This window comes from Rhamphochromis longiceps, linkage group LG1 (genome assembly GCF_057381845.1).
Source record: "Rhamphochromis longiceps isolate RC_006_pf linkage group LG1, R_longiceps_female_GT1.1, whole genome shotgun sequence".
Classification (NCBI taxonomy): Eukaryota; Metazoa; Chordata; class Actinopteri; order Cichliformes; family Cichlidae; genus Rhamphochromis; species Rhamphochromis longiceps.
This window is the reverse complement of record NC_140557.1, coordinates 28,404,687-28,432,115: the sequence shown is the minus strand read 5'-3', so window position 1 is coordinate 28,432,115 and position 27,429 is coordinate 28,404,687. Positions and strand designations below refer to the sequence as shown.

General features: G+C 39.3%; 1 protein-coding gene across 5 annotated transcripts; it reads left to right on the top strand.

The window, feature by feature from the left end:
* The first annotated feature begins 1,208 nt into the window (after nucleotides 1-1,208).
* scml2 (Scm polycomb group protein like 2) lies at nucleotides 1,209-27,030 on the top strand. 5 transcript variants are annotated; one of them, XM_085404486.1, is made up of 14 exons: nucleotides 1,209-1,283; nucleotides 4,881-4,954; nucleotides 5,220-5,288; nucleotides 5,711-5,781; nucleotides 7,699-7,933; nucleotides 8,482-8,570; nucleotides 8,865-9,108; nucleotides 22,052-22,356; nucleotides 22,625-22,757; nucleotides 23,820-24,026; nucleotides 24,749-24,922; nucleotides 25,197-25,412; nucleotides 25,676-25,830; nucleotides 26,108-27,030. In XM_085404486.1, exons 2-14 carry the CDS (start codon nucleotides 4,933-4,935, stop codon nucleotides 26,231-26,233), a joined length of 2,046 nt encoding a protein of 681 aa, XP_085260612.1. In that variant the 5' UTR covers nucleotides 1,209-1,283; nucleotides 4,881-4,932; the 3' UTR covers nucleotides 26,234-27,030. The 5 variants fall into 5 exon arrangements, with proteins under 5 accessions (XP_085260612.1, XP_085260628.1, XP_085260621.1 ...); XM_085404502.1 differs by having other exon boundaries at nucleotides 1,269-1,287; XM_085404495.1 differs by lacking the exon at nucleotides 1,209-1,283 and adding an exon at nucleotides 3,313-3,562.
* The last annotated feature ends 399 nt before the right edge of the window (nucleotides 27,031-27,429 follow it).

The following is a 27,429-nucleotide window of genomic DNA, read 5'->3' as shown; positions in this document are numbered from 1 at the left end:
TTTGGTTGGTGAATGTGCATAACCATTTTACAAAGGAAAAAAAACACTTTGCCACTTGGATTTCATACCACAATTACTATGAGAGAGAAAAGTAATTACTGTTCATATACTGAGATTTGAAAGAGTTTGTTTTCTGCCACAGTGTCACAACTGGAAGAGGATCTTCACTTATAAACTACTGCCATGTGACAATATTTCTAGACTATTATGTAGCTATCTTTTAAATCTGTAGCTGTGTTACATAACTAATGCATTTAACTGAAATACTGTACACAAAACATACTTGAGGAACCTTAGTTGAGTATTTCTGTTACTCTATACTACTTTGGATGTTTATTCCATTACATTTCAGGTAGAAACAGTTCATTCATTACTCCTATATAGTATGGTGCTGTTATAGTCACTGAATAAATAAATGGAGAAAGAAAAAAAAGGGGGGAAATATACTAGAATTAACCCAAAAGGCGTTTTTATACCCATGAAATTAAAAAAAGCAAAACAAAAAAGTGACAAATGTTCAATTAGCATTATTAGAAATACTTTTTACACAAATAAATACAACATACAAAATGTTACCTAATTATATTGGTTACAATCAATTAAAATGCAATTTTAGAAAACTGAACTGTTTGAAACAGACACGTTGTTACAACTGAAGTAACAAAGCAAACAAAATGAACTCCTTTTCAACCAGCCATGATTATATCAGCTTTGATAATATACCACAAATCACATCATTGTCATTTGCTGATTTTACTATTTAAAATGCATGATTTTCGCGAAAGCGCATTTATAGTTTTACATTAATAAATTATTCAAAATTCAAAATTGTAAATTTTGAATGTAACTGCTCTGTTGTTACTGTAACACAGATTACGTGTCTGTTTTTTCAGCTAATTTAATTTATTGATTAAAAACATTTTTTAATTATTAACACAGCTTACCTTCCGTCACTTACATTTCATGTCATCTCTATTCTCATCACCCCCTGTGTGATAATTAGCATGCCACAATAACAAAAATACACATAAAGAAAAAGATTTTCGTTTCCACGTGACATGCTGTTTAATATAAATACCCAACATGAATCAATACTTACTTAATACAAAGCCTAATTAATATTTCCCCTGCTCTAACCTGGTTATTTTTTTAACAAGAAGGGAAAAAAAAGAAAAAATGAATTACAGCACTGCGCGGTGGACATGCGCGAAGCTGCAGCGAATATGGCGGCTTGCATCTGATAGAAAGTGAGGAGTCTCGCATCAAAATACCCAGTTGACACGGTTGGTACGGCTCATCCCTCTTTATTAGTCCCGTGTGTTGTTTTGTTTTCCGTGCTGCGGTCAAAAGCGCTCAGCTTTCCTACTATTAGCGCACGCAGTGTTTATACTGTAGTCTGTGCAGACGGGCAGCTCGGTGCTGCCTACAGTAGCTACATAGAACTCTGCAGCTTTCCCTTTGCTTTCTGTTTACTGGACTAATGCAGAGGATTGCTCTGCAACTGAGGAGGAAAAGAAAAACACCCGTTTAGCGCGATCCTGCAGCCTTGTAGTTACACCGCTGTGGATACAGTGTATCGTTAGCAGTGTTTAGCCAGTGTGAGGAGCTCTGTCCCGCCCACTAAATGTGACCATAACCCAAATGAAAATGCGTCACAGACTTTTCTTCACATTTAAATTTCTACCTTCAGCTTATTTAACTTCCTCCCTCCTCACAGGCTGCAAATTTAAAAAAAGAGCAATGCACGTTTAATTTTTTTTATTTATTGTTTCCTCTAAACCTGCATGCTGTTCCATTTCAAAGCTTTTATGCGACTCATCTTTAATGCTGGTGCTGCGAAAACAGTTTGACTTGGAAAAAAAAAAGAAAAGAAATATTTTGCTGTTAAAGTTATGGGGTCTGAAAGAATCCCAAGTTATGATCGCGGAGGTGACGCCCTGCAGCGGCTCACACACCCCTCAGCCTCCCAGCAGCAGTAATGTGATCCCTTCACCGTCCTGTCTCCCAACTGTCGTGCCTCACAGAGGAAACACCAGGCCAGGCCGAGAGCGTGGTTTCAAACCCGGTTTTGGAAGCTCGTCTCACTCTTGTAACATTTTATTGAAGAAAAAAAAAGCGAAGACAGTGATGCAGCGTAAATAAACATCCCTCATAATTAAAAAACCAAGTTATTATTCAACAGTTGAGTAAAGGTGTTATTATGTTATCTAATAATCAGCAAGTCACCTTCCCCCATTTGGTCGTTGAGAGTCCACGCAACCGTCTTCATTCTTCATCAGATAAATAATTTCTCACTTTATTTTTTTCTGTTTGTCTCTGAAATGCAGTTAAAACTGAAATAATCAAAACTACCAGATGCTCAGTTTACAGTTAAGAACGTGTAGCGTTACTGTACTGCACTGTAATCCACTATGTTTTTGCTCTCACGTTTATTTTTCCTCTTTATCTTTTGTGATGCTTTAAATTTTATTTCAAAATTAAAAGTAAAATAACAATAAGAACCCAAACCTTTACGCCACATTACTCTTTGGTTTTAAACTTTTTATTTCTTTGTTTTTTATTTTAGCATTTTTTCCCACATTTTCACTCCCAAACTAAAAAGAACAACAAAAATATTAATAATAAAAAAAGAAGTTAGATTAATTATTAATAGAAATAAACAAGGTATCTTTGACTCTTAATTAAGAGTCAGAAAAAGCTTTTGGGGGAAGATGACTGAGATTTGTTTTATTGGCCTCTTTTATCTTTGGTCAAGAAACAAAACAAACTTTCTGTGTTCCTCTGTTATTGCTTTGCTAGCTTTCTTCCACAACTGGAAATCCCAATAATTTAGTGACCAGTGAACATAACACAGTCAAAAATCAGTTTGTAGTATAAGAAAGATTTTTTTTTTATTTAAACATGTGTGCCTTATAAAAAAATAAAAATAAAATCAGTGACAAACACTTTGACAGCTCCTGTTGAGTGAGAGTTACGGCTTTTTCACGTCTTCTCACTGTTCCGTTTTGTGAACGTCGCACTAATCCCAGATCAGTGGCTGCATGAGTGGAAATGGAGATTGTAAAAATTAAGTGCTTCCTGGTCTGCGGGGCAGTTTTGTCTGACCCTCTTGAGGAAGGCGGACAAACCAATGCAAACACTGAACTGGTCTGGAGCTGGAATCCTTTTCATGTCTGCCAGCAGACGTCCCACTTCCACACGTCTTAATGGCTTTTTATGGCAGCTTGGAATCTTTATGGCTTCTTCTGACTCAGTGGGATTCATTGCACAGGGGGGGTTAGAGAGAGGGGGGTTTCAGAGGGAGGGTCGGCCACAATACATTGCAGATGCTAAAACTTTGAAGCACAAAGAAAGGAGACATTGTGAGGCTTCTGAAGACATCTAAACCTTTGGATTTGTGGATTTAATTTGTATTTTTGTCTCTTTTGTGTGCTGTGGATTATTTTTTTTCTTCTCTTCAGTTTGAGCTGTAGCTATGTACAGAATTTGCATGGAGTGGCACTGTGCTGAAGTTTCTCTTAAAATTGATCCTCGGTTTTGGACCAGATTCGGAGCTTAAGCAGTGTGGTAACAGTTTGATTTTCTTGAAAAAGGAGTAATAATGGTTGAAAAGCTGCTAGCAGATGAGTTCACATGGAATTGAACTAGTTAAAATGAGTGGTAGTGAGCATTTGTTGGACATGTTTTACCTCTTTGCCTCTGCTTGAAGTTCATTGTTTGTTTTGCACAATGAACAGCTCTTGCGCATCCTCTACGACCCCTGAAATTTAAATGTGGAAAGTTTAGTTAAATTATAGGTTACAGTTAGAAAAATAACACAGAGGGCTTTGAGAAATGGCTGATTTTCATCCTATAAAATGACTAAAACATGTTAATCCAGCTCTGTCAGTACTTCCCTAACTTGTCTGTATTGTGCCACAATTGGCACTCAAACAAGTGTGGACGCTATGTTTGGTAGGTACTATTTTTAGCCATGTTTGGATTCAATTGGTTGTAGAAGCACTTGACTCAAAGTAATGGTTACAAACGGTCGCCTGGTGCAAAAGCACGGCTCACTATGCTTTTAGGTAATTCACAATAAGAGGAGTAAGTTAGTAGGCTTTGGCTACACAGTTGGATAGAGTCATTTTTCATTTTTGGTCTTTTTCCCTGAGATTTGTTGAGAGTGAGCAAAATATCACAGCATTTTTGAAAAAGGTCAAGCAGGCTTATTTGCGAAGTAATTTTAAACAACGAGGTAAATGGGTGTACTTTACAGATGACAGAAAAGGCGAAAGACGACTTAAAAAGACATTTCAACAAGATTTAGACGAAACAGAGTGCAAGATAAAATAAAACAGACTAAACAGGAAATTACACATTAGAGTGGACTACTACACGGACAGAAAATTTTATAAAAAAAGCTTTTTTCCCCCCCAGTTTGTAATTCATAGAAACTGAATGTTGCCTTGCGGTGTATAGTTTTAATCTTGTGGACAGCAAGCAGACATGTTCCAGACAATCTGAGAGGTCTGGACTTTTCATAATGTAGCAGCAGATCTGAAATGTAATTTAGCTCTAAACTATTTAGTGCTTTATAAAGCTGCAGTAGTATTCCAAAGTAAATTCTCCAATATTCTGGAAACTAGAGGAAAGTCAGCTTTCTAAGTGGAAAAAAAAGTGGACGCATTTTTAAAATGAGTTTATAATCTGTTAATGTTGTTACGTGGGCTTAGTACAGAGTATTTTCCATTTAATTATCTGAAATAATCAAATTTCTAATGTTGTCGTAAGTATAAGTTTATGTTACATGAAAACCCTCAACGGAAATTGCTTGTGGCTATTAAGTGGTTACATTTGATCTCTACTGAGATGAACTCTTTTGACTGTGTTATTTCTAGCATCTGTTTGGGTAGCTGCCTGCCTGACTTGACCCGAAGAAGCACAGTCATCATGGGCCGAACGCCACACAGAGGTAAGCCTGCACAGTGCCTTTGTGCCAATTTGATCCAAAAACCCCAAACTAGAAGGTACATCCCAAAACAAAATCCTCGCTGATTTTCTTTTGTTTTTTCTTTCTTTTGTTTTTTTAACAAAGACACGATTGGAGTCTTTTATGTTTGGTATGTTTGAGGTAGTTTGAGAACTGTTACAATGCCTTCATTCTCACAGTAATTAAAGTCTGTATATCAGAAGCTCCATAATTCTGATGAGCCGTTCAATCACCGCTTTGATTTCAGATCAAAAGGAGGAGAAGAAGGAGAGACGGAGCAGCATCACAGCGGGCTCTGCTCTCGACAAGTCTAATGGTTAGCTGTGCAGATCTCTGCCTTGTCACTCCTCTTTGTTAACCCTCTCATTATCAGTCTAATTTAAACCTTTTTTTAAATTAATCCAGCCACTGCAGTGTCACCACTTCCACAGTTAGTAACTCATTATGTCTTTTTTTAGTAAGTTTCCGGGGTAGGTTAACAAAAGCACCCCTGCTTTTCTAACAGTATTACTCACGTTCTTTTGTGTATTTCTGACATCCTGCGCAGACTAAGCTTTACTTTGCTTTTATAAATATAAAGTGGGGATTGCTTCTTTTCCTTTCACTTAAATTAGCCTTAGTGTTATTACAAGGGTTTTTTTGTTGATTGGTTTTATTTTAACACGTGATTTTTTTTACACTTTTTTGACCTGTTCTGTATCTGACTGATCTGCGTTTTGTTTCCGTCCTCTGTGCCAGAACCGTTCAGCTGGGAGGAATATCTGAGAGAAACGTCCTCCACTGCAGCGTCGCCCTCTTGCTTCAAACAGGTACTTGATCATTAAGAAGCTTTTTTAAGATGCCATATCATTAATTTCCCTTTTCAGCATATTGCTTCTTTCCTGGCACAAAAACTTTCTGTGATGATTTCAGACAAAAGAGGTACTTCCTGATTAGTGTATTTAAAAAAACCCCCCACATATAGTATTTGTTTACAAGAAACATTTCAGTCAACACGGTGTTGTGAGTGGAGTTTGTTTCATATGCAATGATCCACAGTGTTGTGAAGTAAGCATAGGCATTAATATGGAGTTGGTCCCTATTTGCAGAGTTTCCACTCTTCTGGCTTTCTACAAGATTTTGGAGTGTTTTGTGGGAACTTTGTGCCATTCATCCAAAAGAGCATTTTTGAGGTCAGACACTGATGTTTGGCAAAAGGGCCTGGCTGTTCTAGTTCATCCCAAAGGTGTTTGATGCGGTTAAGGTCAGGGTCATTCAAGTTCTTCCACACCAAACTTCAACCGATGCCTTTAAAGGCCTTTGTTTGTGCAAATGGGGCTCTGTCATGCTGGAAAAGAAAAGGGCCTTCTCCAGACTGTTCCCACAAAGTTAAAAGTATAGAATTGTTCGAAATGTAATGTTAAGGTGCCGTATGCATGACAAGTGAATTGGTTTCCAGTAAAGAGCTGAATTTTGCACAACTCCCATTTTTATGAGCTTTACCCCACTGGTTTAAGGATTTTTCAGCTTTATGTCATCGGTTTAAATTGTTAGAAAAATAAAAAGTTATCAAAATCTAATAAGTAAAATTCTGAGAAAAATGAAAAACTGGTAAAGTATTACATCTTGAAAGTAACCTTCCAGACATAACTGTAAGAAAAACCTTGACTGGCTCCCAAACATATGAGCACAATTTGTAATATGAACCTTAATAGTTAATTCTGGCTTTTTACCTTAAATATTTCCTCAGTTTGTAACATTTGTTATCCTTTTTGAAAGTTTTCTGTGTTTTTCCTCAGCTGTCAGTAAATACATCCATAATTAAAAAGACATCACAGTTACAAACATTACATGCATTAATATCAAAGAGCGCTGTGGCAGCAGCAGCAACGTCACTGAGGATCAAAACACCACAATCTACATGCAACACACAATCCATATCACCTGGATGTGTGCAACAGGATTGTTCCTGAGCCCTCTGCCTCTCATTTCTTTGTATTCTGGACCTGACATAGAGCCTGAGAGATGGACTTGAGCCTTCAGATCCAATGGCTGTTAAGCCATTCTTAATATAGGGAAACAGGGAGAAGGTATGCCAAACTACTCATGAAGTGGACTGAAAATCAGTGGCAAGAGGTCTCATTTACAGCATGTACAGACGAGTTCAGCAGAGAGGTACAACAATGAGTGTTTCAGTCATCAGTCATGGATTGCCTTCCCCAAAGAACAGAACAAAAGGCAGCCAACATCCAAGGAAGAGCTTTCAAGAAACCCGGAGAACTATTCCTGAAGACGACTTAAAGAAATGACAAGCTGCCTGAGTGAGTTCAGGCTGTACTGAAGAATAAAGGTGGTCATACCAATTATTAGCTTTCCAGCTTGGTAGAATTGTAAAAGCTCCGTTTTTGTCTTATATACTGTGTTTCCATTTGTGTGTGTGCACATGTTTCAAAAAATTGCTGCACCTCTTTCCTGTTTTCCAGGAAAAATAAAAGAAATGGAAGTGGCTCAAGACTTTTGCACAGTACTGTATACTGAACGACATAAAGTGGTTCTCGGGCACCGCGTCAAATATAATCAGATGGACTAAATAACACAGGCTGCAAAAGTCACAAAAAACTAAGACGGTTACTAACAACTGTTTTTCTTGTAGTTGTTATTGCCAGTACACATTCGAGGAATATTAGCAGACTCATCTTTCATGTTCAAGGAGCGATGACTGAAGGTCTGTTGGTATCCCTTTGCAGTCCAGAGTCCCCCCCACCAATGACTTCAAGGCAGGTATGAAACTTGAAGCACGGGACCCTCGCAACTCTAACTCGGTGTGCATCGCAACGGTGATGGGGATGATGGGCACTCGGCTACGCCTGCGTCTGGATGGTAGCGACAACACCAACGATTTCTGGCGGCTGGTCGACTCGTTGGACATCCAGCCAATAGGAACCTGCGAGAGGAACGGAGACATGCTGCAGCCGCCGCTCGGTGGGTGCCTTCCTGCTGTTACCGGGAACAATTTGGATTATTAAGACTTCCATGTAACGTTCAGTGTTTGTTTGTAAATTGAAATATCTGAATGATTACAGTTCCTAGAAACTAAAAACTTACTCAAATATATTTAACAAAATATGAGAAGCATGTACATAATGCATTGAAAACATAACATTATGATCGGTATTATTTGGTTTTAGAGCATACACAAAATAATTTTGTACTTAATTTGCCTAATTGAACTCTCCCAGTGACTGTATGTTGGAAAAGGGTGTATGTTATGTTGTATGTGTGTTTCGACTTGTAATAGTAGGAAAAGCACAAGTGTTCCTTGAAAATGTTTTCGTCTTTAAGTGCAGTTTGGTGACATTGAGTCCTATTTTAAAATAAACAGAATAAAAATATCCTGCACTTAAAGGTGCTTCATCATATTTGTGGAAGAACCATGTAGAAATCCAGTGTGAACGTGAAGAGAAGTCCTGGTCAGTAATTTGCAGCATTAACAATCAGGTTAAACTGAATTGTTTTGGCCTTGTGTACAGGTTTCAGGATGAATGCCTCCTCCTGGCCCATGTTCCTCTTACGGACGCTCAGCGGTGCAGAGATGGCCCCAGCCTCGGCTTTTAAGAAGGTAATGACAAAAAAGAAGAGGGCAGCTATGTTTAGTGAAAATAATGTTTAAAAACTGGATAGAAATTTGTAATAGTAAACAGTTTTTTAGGGATTTTTTTTTATATGCTCAAACAACAGCACGGCCTTTACTAAGTTAATTTTGTCCATTTTAATCACACAATGAAATCTTACTCCGTATGTGGGCTCCGTGGTTCACTTTCACCTTCTGCACAGTTTATCTGCCATTAAAATAAAGCTCCATTAGATTTGCAGGATTCATTTTATTTGCATGTATATTTACGTGTTTCTTTAGGAACCTGCCAGCCCTGCCAAAAACTACTTTCAGCCTGGTATGAAGCTAGAGGCAGTGGACAGGAAGAACCCTTACCTGATTTGTCCTGCCACAGTGGGTGAGGTCAGAGGTCAGGAGATTTTTGTCATGTTCGACGGCTGGCGAGGCGCCTTTGACTACTGGTGCCCCTTCGACTCCAGAGACATCTTCCCTGTCGGCTGGTGTGCCCTGACGAAACACAACCTGCAGCCACCCGGAAACTTCTGTGAGTGCTGCTTTGGTTCATATGTTTTTTCTCATGCATTTTTAGGGATTTTTAAAAAATCTGTTTATGTGAATAAACAGTTAAAATAAATAACTCGAGAATGAGGTGACATGGGATATTCAAACTGATACCATAAGTATATCTATTTGAATGCCAGTGACCTCGACCTCTAGGTCAGAGGTTGAGTTTCCTGAAAATCTTGTGAATGCGATAACTTTAGAACAAGGCTACGTAGGATTTTGAAATTGATACCATAGGTGTATCTACTAGGTGGCTGGTGGGGGGGGGAGATGCTAACAGTTCACAGCGAGAAGGTCCTGGTTTCAAAGCCACTGGATCACTGAAGCTTTCAGTGTCTTTGTGTCCACTGACTTCACACCATAAATTGGCTCTCTGTGAATGGTCCTCAGATGGACAATTTCCAGATGTTTTGAACACTCACTGTCATTATATATTTTTTTTGTGAAATTAAAAAACAAAACAAAAACAAACGCAGGCAGAGGTTTGTTGTGTTCAGTAATTTTATCTTAGCAATGGGATTCATGTTATTATGGAACGGAAGGTTCCTATGTGAGAAGTTTGGCTCAAATTTACGGAATTAATTACCAAGCCTTCTATTATTTATTCCTGGTTGGTAATCTTGGTCAGATCTCGGGCACTACACGTTTTGGCCTCTAGAGAGCAGCAGAGCATAAATGCTGACGTGTGTCGGAGCTGTGGCATTACATTGAGATCAGAGTGGCAGAGATAGCTGTGTGCGTGAAACATGGTTGTAAAAACCAAAGTATTGACCTAGTTGTTGTGTGCTTTCACTTCTCTTTAAATAGGCTTGAGGTTTTTACTTCGCTTAAATAGAGAGAAGAAGCGCGAGTCTCGCTCTCGCCATTTTAAAAGACAGACAGGCTTTGTCTTAAAATAGGAGTGCCTTATTTTTCTGTCAGAGCTTCAGTTTTTACTTTGCATCAGAAAACATTTGAAACTCTTTCAGTCAGATTAGCGTCATATTCTCTTCATATTTCTGCTGACATTTTATTTATTGGTTAGTAAGAGATTCACTGTGTACAACAGGAACTGTACCCTGCATTTACATAGACGTGCAGAGGGACGCAAACAGGATTATCTTGAATAAAAAATCATCTGTGGCAAACTGTGAGGGTGCTAAGTTTGCAACGAGTCGTTTACTTGATTAAGTGAAATTAACTGCGTTTATTCAGTTACTCAATTTGTTGTGGTGTGAACGTTGAGAGTGAGCTGGTCCGTCAGCTTCAGCTCTGTGAGGAATAGATGCATTTTGTGTTGATTGTATTACAGCTAATATGCATTTCTGTGTGTGTGTCTTATTATTTATTCTCACAAATGCTCAAATGCTGCAAACCATACAAGGGAATTAAGAATTATGCCTTTTGCCCAGTGTCAGCATGGATAGACTGCAGTCCCGCTGCACTCCTGGTCGGATAAGCAGCAAGAAAATAAATGGACCTGTGCTATGTAGGCTACGTAGGATTTGTAGCCACAAGTTTGTATATGTTGCCCCCGGTTAGGCTTTTATGGTAAAACAGTGAGGCTAACAGTAAAATAAACACAGACAAATGAACCAACGCAAAGAGTCGGAAACAGTGACTAAAACAGGACAGGATATGAGAAGCACAATGGCTGAAAACAGAAGTTAAGAACAATCACAAAAAAAACTTCTCCCTTCAGTGGGTTGATTATTTACATTAAGGATGTTACAGTGTTTTATATAATGATAAGGATATTCAGATACTTCACAAAAACAAACAACAAAACCTAATTTAAAACAGTCCAATATTTATAATTCCTGATCTAGTAACTTTACACAAGCATTATGAGCAAAATGCTTTAAGTTAATTCATTATTAATCAGCTATTATTAGTTTTAATGAGCCAGTTGAGGTGAAGCTTTAGCCTCATATGGTGTGATTAAGTTGTAGTTAAAGTGTAATGAGATTATAAAAATAACTGAAATAAAATAAAATGTAAATACTCGGATTAAGTATCACTATCATGATGATGTTATTACCAGTAAAAGATGTCATAATCACTGCTCCCTGTTCTTAAGTGTTACTCATTATTTTTTATAACAGGTCAAATATTTCAAGATGGTTTCTTTGTCTGAAATCATATAGCAGGCGGTGCTTGCAGAGCCTTTTCACAATAATTATTTTAATCAGCTCCAAGCAGCAGGAGTTGGAAATAATGTATTAAACTGTAATAAATAAATATAAGAATGTAATCAATATAGTTTATGCAGCACCAGAAGCTTTTCAGACAATGGACTGTCTTGGTCCGTAGTCAAGGTTGTTTAACAAAAGTGCAAAAAATCTGTAAAGCTAACCAGTTTAGGAATGTCAAGGCTTCAGTTGTATTTGTTCTTTGTGTGTGTTGACTTGGCTCGGTTGGCGGGGTTATGACCCACCGCTCTGACCCCCACACAGAGTCTGCAGAGTTCCCTGAAGACTCAGCTTAAGCAGATTCCAGTTTCTGATCTTTTTATCATACATTAGCGCTGCTTTCCATAACTGCAGGCTGTTTTAATGTGCGGTAGCTCGGTCTGCTCTTTCCTCCTTCTTGCCCTTTTGAAGACGTGACAAAGTTGTGTGGCAGCTAGAGCAAAACGGCAATCATTGATTTTTTCCACGGAGATACAGTTTTTGGTCACGTACGCTCGGAAAGAACACATTTCAGTTTATAATCCTCTGAAAGGTTTTGTATGTGGGGGAACTTATTTGTCCTGTTTTGCTGAATTAAGTATGTACAATGAGACCTAATGCCTTAAACGTTAGTGCAGCGTATGTGGAGAAAATTGAGCTTATGTCTCTGGACACTGGAGAGGAAAAATATCACAGGAGATGACAACATAAAGATCATTAATGTTGAAGATCTTTATCAAAGCCTATAATTATTTTTTGTTTGAATAATTATGTGTCTTTAATCGTCCACTTAAACTAAAGATCTATCTTGTGGATTTGTAGCTTTTTTTATTTTTATTGTTAATGAGTTTTCAGTACTTGTGTAGTCTTTATTCTTATTAAAAATGCTTTTTCAATTGCTGGGAGCTTCTTAGAAAGCTTGTTTGATTAAATCTGAAAACATTTGCATTTAATCCGGTACTGTAAGTCCCTGTGACAATTTTGCAAAGTAGACATGGCCACGAGATAGTGAGAGGCATAGACCAAAGTTTCAGACTGCTCTAATGATGTGGAAAGTTTGGCAAGAAATTCATCTGTTAAAATACTTAAAATATTTATAAATGCTTCGCCAACTATGTGAAGATCTGTCAAATGCGCGTGCTTGTGTGAAACATCTAAAGACAGAAAAACACTGTGCTGCTTCTTTAAGTACTGTGTCGTTTTTCTGTGGAGGCATGTGGGACAAAACAGTCCTAGTGTGAGTCTGTGGGAATTCGAGCTTCCGTTCCTATTATTAGTGTGAGGGCAGCACTGAGCTATTAACTATCAATCAGCGTGCATTACGTGCTAATTACACTCAGCAGTTACGTAGCATGTTTCCATGTGATTTTATCCAGTGCAAAATGCTCAGAGTTCAGCTGTTTAGTTTCTTTGGCTGCTATTTAGACACTTGCCATCCATCAAAATCACGTTGACGAATGGCTCTTGAGGTAGTCTGTTGACTCTGAAACTGGGGTTTCTAAACAAAGTTTAGCAGGTGTAATAAATATCAATCCTCCCCATGTTTGCTGTTAAGGTCATCAGCTCCCATCTAGCAGTTTCCTCGCCTTTAGCCACTTGTTGGTGTTCCCTGTTTGAAGAAGCTTGTGGTACTGAATAAAGCAAGAATCTTGATTAATAGGGAGGTGTGTGCATGTGTGTGTCTTTTTCTTTTTTGTCTTTTTGTGGGTCGTCCACATAACTGATGGATGACAACAGTTATGTGCCATGTCAGAGCATGTTTGCAGTCCTGGGGCAGGGACGTTTGCAGCTTGTTTGTGTTTCTGTCCACTAAAAAGATATTAAATCTCACTGTAGCTCTGTGAATTACACTCAAGCTGGCAAAATATTAATCACCAAAGGTGAGAAATGGCATCGTTACGTAACGTTCTCCATCCACAGTCTTTATTTCTGGGGAAAGCCACCCCCTCATTTCTTCATAGTTTGCTACAAAAGTGTGAAATGGGCACAGCAATTTATTGAAATGTGTGTAGACGTTAATGAAAATACAGTATATGAGGCAAAAACAGAGTCTGTACAATTCTATATCTGCTTGAAATTTAATATTTGGTATGATCACCTTTATTGTTCAACTCTCTTAGGTAAGCTTGTCATTTCTTAGTCTTCAGGAATAGTTCTCCAGGTTTCTTGAAGGAGATTTCCAGACCTTTGATGCTCTTGGATGCCAGCTGCTTTTGCCAATCAGATGCTTTCCAGATGGTATTGAGTGGAGGATCAGAATCTGGTGGTGCTTGGCTGTGTGCGTAATTCTGTCAATTTTGTTAAGCTTTCCAATACCACAGGCTGAAATACAGAGCCACACCATGGCAGAACCATGGAATTACCATCAAATTTCAGATCTGCTGCCGATGATTTTCAGTCCAGTTCTTGTGTAATTTGGATACCTCATCGTTTTCTCCCCATTTCCTTTCTTTAATAATGCTTTCTTTGGCAGCCACTCTTGAGACCATTTCTGGACGGATCAACTGAAGGGCCAGAAGTCTTTGCTGGATTGTTTCCTATGTCTTAATGACATGACTTTCAAATATTGTTTATCTGCTGTAGGTAGTTGTTAGGCCTACCACATCTTCTTTTGTCCTATAATTGAACAGTTTCCTCAATTTGTTTAAGGACACACTGCACACCATGCTTAGATATGCAACATGTTCAGTCAAAATTTCTTCGGGAATCACTTTGATGGCCCAAAAATGCTATTTTATTCCTGTCAAACTGTGTTATCTTTGGCAGTTTTCATTAATTCAACCAAAGAAATGTTTTTTTTTTTTTTTTAAATAAAAGCCTGCTAGTAACAAAGTACCTACAATAACCACAACACACCTGTCTTATGTCTACACATAACAGAAAACTTGTTAAATTCGATTAAGTTTTATGTTATGTGTAGAAAAACATTACATAAACTGGTTAGGTTAGAGTTAGGTGCTTGAATGATTCACTGGTTAGTTAAGTGACTAAACAATGACAAAAGAAACATAAATGTGAAAATGTTCAGGTAGAAGGACTAGATGGAAAATGAGTGAAAAGCGGCCAATGTCCAAAGACTTAAAAAGACCTTCAGAAGACTGGAAACTATAACGTGAACTCTTAGGTGTGAATATCGCACCTAACTGCTGCTGTAATTTATGGAGATGCTGCGCTGTCTCGTCGTTTTTGTGGCATTGACAATGATGCTAATTGAATTGAATTGAATTGAACTGAATTCAAACAGCCAGTGTGCAATCGTCTTGATTCATATGAACTCTGACAAGTTGCAGAAAGTGACAAAAAAGTGACACCCCCCCCCCCCCTCCCGAACTGACAAAACCTGGCTTTTTATTATGTGGTTTAGTGTGTTTAAGCAAGTGAGTGAACATCCAGCAGTCCCCTTCAGTTTTACAGCAATGAGGCCATTGTTAGTTATTCCATTTGGAAGCAATTTTGAGTGTGACAGACGGGTTAACAGAAGGACAGAGAAAGCCTCATCTGCAGACTTTGTGCATTCTTCCAGTGAAATGTCATTGTAACTCCTGAATTCTTCCAGATGACTTTTTCTTTTTTCCATCTGAAATGAATACAGCTGAGTGATTTAACAGTGCTGCTCCGCCAGCCATTGTTTAAGCTCCTGATTTACTCACGGTTTGTAGTGAATTAGTGCTGCTTTTTTAATGGTAAAACGCTGCTACGCAAACAGTGACACTAACAAGCCCACACAAACAATCTAAACCAGCGACTAAAATAGAACAGGATATGCTAGAAAAATGAATGAAAACAGAAGGTAAGAACAAAAACTAAAAAACAACAAAAACAAAGGTATTTAGAGAGAAAACGTCTGCTTTGAACATCTGTTTTTAGTGTGATCAAAACCAGAGTCTCAGCCTTTCTTTGTGAAACTATCTCCAAGTCTGTGTGTGCGTGAGGTTTTTTCCCTTTGTGTGCACTCTGAAGAGGGGGAGAAAAAAGAATAATGTAAACCACTAGACAGCTACCATGTTTGGATGCGAATAAGTGAATAAGTAGGGCTTGGTTGAGGTGTTAATGAGCTGATAATTATCTGTGCATGTGCGAACAGGAGTGAGAGACTCTGTAATTACTACTACGTTTAAAAATTCTCATTAGCTTTCATCAAAATTCTCCTGTTGCGACCCTGCTACATACTTTTGAAAGAAGCTACAGGGGACGCCAAGATTGGGTGTAATTATTTTCCTTTTTGTACTGTAAGTATTTGTCATTATGCCTGTTTTTTTTTAAACTTTTGGTGTGATGCGTCTTTGTGTTAGTATATTTGTCTCTTCTCTCTGAATAATGCATGAAGGGTAGAGCTCGTCGCCATGTTAGCACACGTTGACACACGTTGACACACGGCAGTCATCTTTTGTTTGTTTTGAGGCAAATTAATACTTCTCGTCGTCTTAGATTCTTATGCACAGGATTTACACATCTTTAATTATTTCTAAGTCTCACTTTATACCCGCAGTATGCTTAATGGGCACACAAGCAGGAAGATATTGGACTTAGACATTCAGTAACAATCAGTGCAAAGGAAAGAAAGCATTCTTGCAAAAGCAGACATAAAAAACAATGATGTTATCAAATGAACATAGGTCTATTAGTGCTGTAGAGTTAAGAAAATATTTTTTTCTTGAATCTGCAACATCAGCACTCCTTTTTTCCCTTTAGAAACAGATTAAGTTGTCTCTGAAGGGACTTTTCCCATGCTGGCTTCCTCTGGCTGCTCTGTTCCGCATTGTTCCAGAGTGAGGGTGCTATCCGACTATGCCACTGCTTCCTGATGCTGGACCTGACCATCTTTCATCAGGGAATGTCTGAATAGGCTAGGGTTACACTGGTGGGGGGTGTGGGTGCTCCTTGGTTGCGACAGTGTATGTGTGTGTGTGTTTCTATGTTGAGTGTGAGCTTGCTTGTGTGTGCGCCAACTCCAAGAGTTTGCCCCTTTTCACCCGTCTCAATCAGGACTCTTCTGATCCAGGTTAACCTCTCTTCCCCCCCTACAACCCCTACTTTCCCATCCCCCATCCGCTCCGGAGCCCCACCATTAACCCCTGTCCCCTCCCTCATCTCCCCCTTTCCCGAGAGGCTTGCTTAGAAGCAGGTGACTGATGTAGACTGTCGATATAGCCTACAGATAACACTAATAAAGGGCTCAACTCAGTTCCCTCCACACACCCACTCTTCCTTCCCTCCCTCCTTTTCTTTACTCCTCCCAAAACCCCTATGCAAATCTTACCACCCCTCCCTCACCCCTCACCCCGCCTGCTCATTCATTGGGAGGGAAGCTTTGCAGCAGCTTCGACCAATGGCAAAAGCAGGAGCAGCGTGGGCTTTGTTGTGGGCTTCTGCCGGGAGAAAGCTAGAGAGACGGAGAGAGGAAAGACCCACGGAGGCAAACTGAGAAAGCAGCTGATAGAGGCGCAAAAAATAGACAACAAAGTACAGATGAAGACAGGATATCAGAGAAAGTTAAGAAGAGGAAATAACAGGCTGGGACAGAAATCAACAACAGGCTGAAAGAATAAAGAGTTGCTTCAAAGAGAGAACCAGGAAGCAACTGTTCTCACTCACTAGTATTGTTATACACACTACTGTTACTATCGGCTAGCGGCTGCCTTAACTTCCAGTATTACTAATACTGCTACTACTACGAAAGCCACAACTGCAGAAGTGAAGCTCTTCGTTTCCCTGCCGAGGATTTCCTGGTGAGTCGCCTTTGTTTATCAAGTTAATATTCTTTTTGCGCTTGTGCAAATGAAAGAAAAACTTCTTGTGAGGTTGATGTGAGCTACAGTTTCACACACATAGTGATCTGCTGTCTGATTTTGGAGCAGTAACATGTTTCTGAGTGCGCTGTGCTTCACTGTGTTTTACAAATCTGCTGTTTTCTAACTGAAACATGTCTGAGAATCTAACAAATTAACAATGCTGGACACAATCATGAATTTCCTCAAAACAGGAAGTAGTGGTAGTAGAAGTGCGTTCATATAATTTCTTGTTAATATAATTGAAATGATTGTGTAGTTTACTAGAAAACTCCCGATTCCCTTTATGGTGTTGCTGTATCGAAAGCTAAAAAAAAAAAAAAGGAAGTGAAAAGTGATCCTACATTTCACAGAAAAGTTGTTTCACAAGTGTAGAGGACTTGTTTGGTGTGAAGGGTTCAAGCTGCTTTCTTTGTTTAGCTTGATGACTTTTTGAGTCTTTTTGCATTCATTCACATTCATTGTTAGAGACCAGTGACTGCTGCCAGACAGACTGACTAAGAGTCTGAGGATTTAACAGTATTGTTGGCTGTAATTAAGTTTAGAGCTCCATGTGTTTTTGATCATGTCTTTCTGTGTGCAAGGCATCAGGATTTTGTTTGCAGAAGGCTCCGGGAACGATTAATGCACATCAGATCTGTTATATGTGCACTTGTCTTTGACTTTTGTAATCATGCAGTCAGTTCATTTTATTGTTTTATATTGTGTGTTTTGAAGATGAAGACTTTGTGTGTGTGTGTGTGTGGACAAAGACTCTGGGACTATACACACACACACACACACACACACACACACACACACACACACACACACACACACACACACACACACACACACACACACACACAACCAACTTCCCCTTCTGCTTTCTACACACAGTATCACAGTTAAATCTGCAGCCGATGAGTTTTACACTGCAATAAATTCACTCAAAGGAACAGCCTGTAAGTGTGTGTGTGTGTGCGTGTGTGAATGGACTGTTTGCTTTGAGGGTGCTCTACATGTAAGTGTGTGTGTGTCTGTGGTGTAATTAGATGAGAGGGAACTCTGTGGGGCCCCTTCCCCCACCCCCCAGACAGCAGACACACTTCTCGCTCCGTGATGCCGTTCTCATGCGTGCACGAACGCACACACACACACACACACGCTCGCCAAACATGCGTGTTTCCTCAGGCGGTTTCTTACACAGGTCAGTGGGTCGAGCTGGACTTATATAGTCATGATCAGTACCATATGGCTCGGTTTGGTTACATTGTATACATGCTAGTCATGTGTTGCTCAGACATTTTAAAAAGAATTGTTGCTTTTTTTTTTGGGAAACTTGGGATTATTTATTTTTGCTTGTTGTTATTGTTTCTGTTTGTTGAAATTGATGTTTTGCCTTTGTTTTTTAACCAAAATTATTATTGGTCTTATTTTTAAATCCCTTTTAGCCATTGTGCAAGCCATGCTGCTTTTTTTGTCCCTGCCTTTTTATGTATTTATTATTTACTGATTTTCATACGATACAGAAACAAAACAAAAAACCCCCCAAAACAACAAATTAAAAAAAGGTTTTTCCTTGTCTCATTAAGATTTGTCACCTTAGAATAGCCAGACTTTTACCAGTCGCAGGTTTTTTAATGTATTCATACACATTACTTATTAAAACCAATGAAAAAAGTGCTATTTTACATATTTAACCCGTGACACTACTTCTTGTATTACGCTTTGTGTTGCTTTGCATCACTGGCTAAGGTGTAAAACTCAACTAACAGTATAATTTTACTCTTGCACATGCCCACTATGAGACCACTAAATAGGGAACTATATTATGAAAATCTTCTTGTCTCTTTTTGGAATGAATTTGAGAAAATATACAAATCTACACACTTACAAAATGTACACAAACCCAGATAAAGGCATTTTGATTGCACATGAAAAGGTACACTGATTTTTTTTTTAATTGCTATGCAGATATTTAAAGAATTGGTGTAATGCAGGAGATGTGATTATGTGCGATTAGTGGCTGTAATGTGATTGCTGGATCTAGGAACAGTGCTTTGTTACAGACACATCTGATAGATTGTTTATTTGTGATGCATTAACAGCACAGATTAGCCTCAAGATCACGTGTCTAATATTGTGTGGATCACCCAAACAGCTCTGACCTCTGGTGGTGTCCTGTAGTGTTTGTAGTTTGGCTCATTGAGTCGTCTGAGTTTTGTGGGTTAGGCTTTTGAGCTGGGAGATTTTGGGGCTAGGTGAATAACTTGGGCTAATTATCGTAATCTGTTGACTCCTTCCTGATTTTACGCGAGTTGCTCGAGTCAAAGTTAAATCCGAATAAAGGCAAGGACCCACAGCTTCCCAGCACAGCACTGAATTGTCTTCACATGTGGACATACAGCAGTTACTGTTTAAGCCTTTTTTGCATGCAGCCTCCTAAATTTGAAGCATCATTAAGTCTGTGCAGTGAAACTTCAAATCCACAGGGTGTGAAATGACCTTCAGTGTGAGGGTATCGGGTTAGCTTTGCTCAGTGTAAACATATAGCTTCACCGTGCAGCTGGAACAGACTGAGACAGCCAATATGATGCGATACTGCCACAGTGACAGCATTAAATGAAAGTACTTCATAAGCAGATTTTAAATTTTTTTGAAAAGCTCAATCTTTTTTTTTTAATGTGACAACAAAACCAGGATGTGTTAGGATATGACATTAATCACTAGTGTGGAAATGTTACATTTGGCGTCGGTAGCTGTCACATATGTGACCGGATTATGTTTTTTTGCAGCGGGGAAAGATCAGAGAAGAGCCCCAACCGAGATTCCCTACGGTGAATTAAACCCGCTGATACTGACTGGTACCCTGCAAAGATATTTTGATCTGCCTTTGTAGGGTTTCTACTCTGAGTTCAGCGTGAATGAGCGTACCGCTGTGCGTGCAGGTTGGTATCGCCGCCACTCTCTGAGCTCGCTTTGTGTGACCGCTCCTGGTGAGCAAGTGAGCCTTCGCCCCCTGAAATAAGACACTGCTCTCTTCTACGCCCACTTTCAGTCATTTCCCAATTAAGCAGCTTTCAGGGCGCCCAGACTGGCCCCTCAGAGAATACCGTAGACCTTCCATAGTCGCTCCATATTGCTTCAGTCAAGGGCTCTAATGAAAGCTTTCGCCCCTTGAGAGCTTTAACATGCACTCTCAAGCCCCTGCTCTCACTAAGCTATACATTTGTATTGAAATAGGAGATGTTCTTTCTTTCTTTCTTTCTTTCTTTCTTTCTTTCTTTCTTTCTTTCTTTCTTTCTTTCTTTCTTTCTTTCTTTTTCTGTTATCTGGCTACATTTCTTTCACACATTTACTCTGATAATTATATGATTTTATCACAGTGTCATGCTGAGGCTAATGAAAAATGAAAAAGGGCTGCTGGTGCCACTGCATAGTCATATTTTTGTGTACCAGGGGCTGTTACCTTTCCTCTCACTTCCTTGTCACTTTATTACTATTTTAACACCTGCTGATTGGAATTTAAAGTACCTGTTATTTCTTTCAGGTATATTCAAATAAAGCGTTTTAAGTTGGAAATTGTATGTGAGTTGTTTAAGATTGTTTTTCAACATTTCTTTTTCATTTGTTTTGGGTTGGAGGAGGTGGAGTCTTTTATTTTGACATAAGGGATGAAGGCCAGATCATGAGTCTCTGTTCTGGGGAAGCACGTATACGTGACCCCAGCTTATCCCATGCTGGATGTCAGCCTGTGTGCAGTACTAACATTTCACAATACTGATGTCAGTGACTAGTTTTTACAGTTTACACAACATCTGACAACATCCTTAAGTAATAAGAAAAGCCATTGAAAACCTTAAACATTACAACTGTATATTTATATATGTCTTATTTTTATTAATATAGTATTCTTTGCTAATTATTTTTCCCCTAAGGTTAATATTTCAGATATAGGTTAGATGTATCGTTGCGTTTGTTATTTTTGTTTGTTTTTTTCTTTTTTTTTGAGAAAGTAGCCAAAAGATTATGGTCCCAACTCACAAAATAACAAAGAATCATACAATTCTCTGTTTGTTTGAAAAGTGAAACTGAAATGAAAATGGAAACTCAGGCGGTTCTCTGGGGACTCGTGACTTTTGACTTTGATTTCAGAACGGGGAGGAGCTGAAGACAAAGGACCTGTCAATCCCAGGGGACTCTGAAAAATCAAAACAAATCTCCTCTGCAGGACTCAGTTATTCATTTCCCGCAGCTTTTGTGTTTCTTTTAACTTTTGCTTTCCACGCTTTGGCTCAACGACCTACAGCAAAGTGGATTCTCTGCACATCTTAATTTAAAGCCTCTGTATGGGTGGAGAGTAAATATGATTAGGGCGCTGCTGTGTGTAAAGCACCATCAGTTATTGAATAATTAGCTGGCCAGCTGAATAAAAGTCAATCTGCAAATATTTTGATAATTAAATAATCATTTTAATTAAGCAACAAACAAAATCCGTAAATCTGCTGGTTCTAGCTTCTTATTTGATGCTTTTCCTTTTTTTCATAAGTAATCTGAATAAAGATGACTTTGTTAACCTTGTAATTCCAAACGGAGCTCATCTGATACATGAGTTTTTGACACCTCTACATCATCAGTGTGATTTTTTTCTTTCCCCTTAAAAAACCTGACGCATCCAATAAGAGACATGAACTACTGTAAGCAATGAATTGCACAAAAATGTGCACAAAAAGTCACATATGCTGATTAATATTTCACTTCATTTTTTTCAAAGGTCAGAAGGTTCAATAAACACAATTTTAAAAAGTTAGGATATTCTAGTAATTATTTCATGTTTCAGGCTTTACGGGGTTAAAAGTTAACTGAAAGCGATGCAGCTAATTGCAGCCCAATAGCTTTTAGAATGTCATCTTTTTAGTAATGAGAAGTATCTTGATTTCTTATATCTCTCAGATCTTTTCCATGTACTTATTCTGTCTCTCCATATCCTCTTTTATTCCAGTTACCCTCCCTGGTGCCCTGCTTGCCCCTGTTTCTTCCACCTCATCTACACGTCGCTCGTCTTTTAACTCCTCCTCCATGCAGACCTCGTACCGACTGCCAAACCCCTTGCCTCCCCTCCCTGTACGCAAGGGTGTCCGCGGTCGTCGTCCCAAATCCCAGACTATCGCTTTATTGAAAGCGGCGGCAGAAGCTGCAGCAGCAGCAGCGGTAAATGGAGCGTCACAAAGCCCGGCCAGAACTAGCACTGAGACTCAACTGGCCCCCAGACCACACAAGAAGAGAGGACCTAAGCCTAAGAACAAGGTGAGATGTCACCAGAGCCACAGTCTCTTGGCCAGTGACTCTGCCATGTCAGAAATGGTTTAGAGAAAGAGAAAATAGTCAAAAGTTGATTACTGATAAAAAAAAAGAAAGTATAAGTAAAAATGTCCTTACTTTAAAAGCCACTGTATGCAGTGCCATCCATGTGAAGAAGAGTTAAAAGAGACAGTTAATAAATGATTATCTAACAGCCTTTGTAGGTAGGTTACTGAGATTTACTGAGAAAGGCTTTGTTTGTTTTTTGGTTCAGAAGAAGCCTCGGGTGGTACAGTCCCTGGGGGCGTCATCAGTTACAGCTCCACCTCCAGAGACCAGATTGAGTATCAGCCACGTCTCAGCGGACAACAACAACCTTAACAACAGCACAAATGTAGTTTGCACAGGTAAAAAAAACCTAAACCAAAACAGATTTTAATGCCTCAATACTAAATATTTATAGGAAGGTTGATCAAATGATTTTGTGTGCTTTATTTTTGTAGACGTTAACATGAATTAGATGAAATTGTGATTGTTTTTCTTTCCCTATCATACTTCTAACAGAAACCCGAAATGGGTCTAACCTGGTTTGTGCGAAATGGAAGAAGCTTGAAATGAGCAGAACTGATTACATTTACTCTGTTTACAGAGATTAGAGTATGTTGGGGTTTTGATGGATTGTAGCATGAATTATCTATTCTCATGATTTTTTTTTAAATTGGACCAAATGGCACTAAAAGGACATAACAAAGAAGAGGAAGATGTAAGTAAGAGGAAGAGTATTCTCTGATGAGCCACCAATGGAAAAATTATTTGGCCCTGATGAAGGTAGTCACGTTGTTCTTTATACAACAGAACCACTTCAGACTTTATGCTCCTTTGCCATGCACCTTGAATATTATGAAGTTTTGCCAAAAACCTCTTCTCTGTTTCTACAAACCATAGCCATTACTCATCACCTGGTTAATCTGGTTACCATCCCTTCAGAGGAAGCATGCTGCTAAGAGGGGACTATGGAACTAAGGGAAGGAAAATCCAACCAAATACAGAGAAATTCTTGGAAAAAACAGAGTGAATCAGTGGTTCACTTTTCAGGATTACAATGCCCTTGAGCCTTCAACTAATGCAATGCTAAAGCAGCTTTGGGGCATGTCTGTCTGCAGTTTGTACGTGTAGAGCTTTAACCAAGAATACTCAAATAGGTTCCTACAAATGACTAAATCAAGGATTGTGTACATGAGAGACTGCAGATTGTCAAAACATGCCAATCATAATGTGCTACGGAGTGGAAACGAATGTATCTGTTTTAAATTAAAGTCTATATATAAATTGTCGATTTAAGTTTTAGTAACAACAGCCTCGATCAAACTCCAATTAAAATTTGTATTCTGCTATCTGTTTTTTTTTTTTTTTTAAGTCTAATTCTTTTGTGTTCTTTGCAAATGTTTCCTGTATTTGTGCCATCTCAGTGTGTGTCTATGTGAACAAGCACGGTGACTACGGCCCGCATCTTGATCGAAAACTGGTGCAGCAACTCCCAGACCACTTCGGTCCAGCTCCAGTCAACGCAGTGCTTCAGCAGGCTGTTCAGGCCTGCGTCGACTGCACATACCAGCCCTCTGTACTGCTGTCATTTCTGCAGAGCCAGTCCCATACAGGAGGAGAAGTCATTAGAGGTAAATCAGGAGAACACCATGGAATAATATGTGAACAATATAATATCTAATAATCGATATCAATGAAGGTCGATGACACATCTAACATGTATTTGAGTAAAATGCTTTGTCCTTTTTCTGTAATTGTTACAAAAAGTGACAAAAAAATGATGGTTAAGTATTTAATTGTCAAGAGCATATTTTCACAATCATTATCACATCTTATAAAACAGCGCCTTTAATTTCGAGTTTCCAACACTGTGCGTCCTAGAGTGTGTGTGTGTGTGTGTGTGTGTGTGTGTGTGTGTGTGTGTGTGTGTGTGTGTGTGTGTGTGTGAGAGAGGCAGGAGAGAGGTGGAATAAAAGATGGTGCCTGTGGCAGCAGCTGATGTGAGCACTGTGTCTGTAATAAGAAGTGACATGTGTGTCTAACCTGGTTTGGGATTCTGGGATTGAGTCTCCCTCGGGGGGTCGGATCGGGAAGGCTATGGGAGAGGTTGGGTGGGGAGAGGGGTTTTAATTTGTGGATTTGTGCAGGCTTGGCTTGGATGGGAGGGTGTTGTGCCGTGTGGGATGGGGTGAAATATGCAGGTTTATAAATGGAGAGTGCTGCTAACCCAAAACCATCTGCTGTTTTCTTTAGCTGTGAATGCATATTGTGTGGTGTGTGTGTGTGTGTGTGTTTGTGTGTGCGCGCACGCACACTCAGATGCAAACTAATAGCTGCCATGTTTTGCCTCCAGTGCGGTCAGAGCATGGTATCCGCTATGTGAAGCTGCCCTCTGCCTCCAGTGCTTCTTCTGTGCTGCGGTTCCTGGAGAACATGTGCCAACATCTGGAGAGTGACAGTCTCTTCAGCTCGCAGCCTTTCAGCCCCTACACCAACAACTCTCGCTTCTACAATAGGGCCAAGTCAGGTGGGGGAAATGTGTGCATGTACTGACTGTAAAAGTGAAGAGCTTTAATTTTTTTTTTTTTTTTTTAAAGAGAAAGATTAAAGGTTGTGAGCTTTTAAGCTTTCAAATTTATTACGAGCTTTGATGGAGTGTGGTGTGTTGTAGTGTAAAGTTTTTGACACGCTGCTGTTTAATGAGTCTGTCAACGTGTCATTGTGTACATCGTGCTTTTTCCCCCAGTTTTCTTCTTGCACTCATGAAGTCTTAATCTCCTCCTCTTTCTTTATTGAAACAGAACCACTGTGTGTTGCTGAGAACGGCCTGCCTAACAACGATCCCTCTAAGGATCCCACTCCGAGCCCCCGCCCTCTTCACAACACGCCAGACTACAGAGCAGCCAAGAGGGAGCGTCCGTATTACCCCGGACACGCACAGACGCCGCCGCCTCTCCGACGAGTTAGCTCCAACCCCACTGAACCTGGCCCAGTGTGTGCACACAGACGAGTGGAGGGTAGGATTAATTACACACAGTCACAGACACACCAGGTTTTTCTTTAACCACTACACAGACAAATATTCGCCTCGTGGGTTTTGTTTTCCCTTTTACTTTTATTGTGAACCCAATTTTTTTTTTTTTTTTTTTACAAATTTTGAGACAAATATCAAGGCCGTGTTAACAGCTCACCCTAACATCAAACTATTGCAGGGATCATTTCTTTCCTTTCTGATAATTCTTCATTTATTTTTCCTTCCTTTTGCTCTCATTCTTCGCAGCAGCTAGCTCAACAACAGGTCCAGACCACATGAAACAGGACAAAGATGCTTCCGGAAACGGCGCTTCCTCCTGGTCGGTTGATGATGTCATACGGTTTGTCCAAGAAGCCGATCCCCACACTCTCGGGCCGCATGTGGAACTGTTCAGGAAACACGTGAGTATTTCATTTAAATTAACCTCACTCTTTTTTTTATAAAAATTCGTTTTATTTTAATTCAACAAACAGCCATGCACTGAAATGTTAAGTAACATACATTATGGACGAAGACGACCTCTGATCTTCCTCTTGTGGTCTACAGTAGTATACACAATACATTACTTTGCTGTGCTAAAGGAAGTTGTCTGGTTAAAGTCATTAACATTTTTATTAGACGGTTTTAGAGAAAGTATGAAGTATGTACCAAGCTGAAAACATCCTCTTATCCCTACAGGAGATTGATGGGAAGGCACTGATGCTGCTGCGCAGTGACGTCATTATGAAGTACATGGGTCTGAAGCTGGGCCCTGCGCTAAAGCTCTGTCATCACATCGAGAAGCTGAAGCAGACCAAGCAGTAGAGGATGAACGTCTGTTTGATCACTGTCAACCAAACACACACAAACAAGCATTATTCTGCAGTGATAGGATGCAGTGAAGTCCACACGAGCCACGGTTGTAGCTACTAACGAGGACACTGAGATCATGTTAGCCTTACGTCTTGTGAATTCTGAGGCGTTTTTAGAAACCTGAAAAATGGAAGTGCCGAGGATTTCACCGTCAGAACTTCAGGATTTGTGGAAAACACTTTGAAGCAGCATTTGAGCGGCTGTGAATTTGGGGGAAAATTTTAGCAAAAGTCTAAACACTTAAAGGAAAAATGATAAAAAAAAAACGAAGCAATTCTGAATTGTAGTAAAACTCCCCCAGTGGACTGTTTTAACTTGAAATCGGCGTCTTCTTTACAAAGTACATGAAGTTAATCTTAGTACATGAAGTCAACATTTACATAGCTGTAATTAGTGTCAGATATCTGATCATAGATCATTGTGTTTATGTTTATGTCCTTTTTGCCTTATTTTGAATAACTGGATGCCATAATTTGTCAGTCTTTATTAACTTACCTCTACAGATACACACGGATGTACACTATAGGTTTTGTTTTTATTTTATTTTATTATTTACTGTCTGGCTTATTTTTTTCTTTCCCTGGTCAGGTTTTCAGGGTGGCTGCTCTGCACAAAAGACGTGGAAGGTTAGTTCAGGTACTGGCAGTGAACGTCTCGCTGCATAATTTCTAACAAGGCAATAAAAGCTTCTGAATGACTGCATCTCTTACAGACTGTCGGGTTTAGTTTTGTGCATGCCAGTAGTGAATGTAGGAAGTCATGAGCATTATTGATGGGTACTGATCAACAGGGGCGCCCTAGTTAGTTTATGTAAATTAACGTGGAAATATTGGAGAAGCCCAGTTTTCTGAAGTTATTACACACCTCATTTATAATCTTTTAGGTAACAATATCATTTTTGCAGAGCGGGTACACTTCCTATTTAAATGATGACTCTCATTTTTTACAGCGCAGGCTGTAGATCAAGACGAAACGGTTACCGAGGAGTTAGTTCTCTCTCATTTGTGTTTGTCAGTATGCGGCAGGACATTCAAGCTAGTTAGTCTCAGCTTGAACACTGATGTGTTTATATGATTGTATTATGCTTGGACAGTCAAACCCATTAAATACACAGAAGACATACAATGACTGGAAGGCTGTAAGTGTTT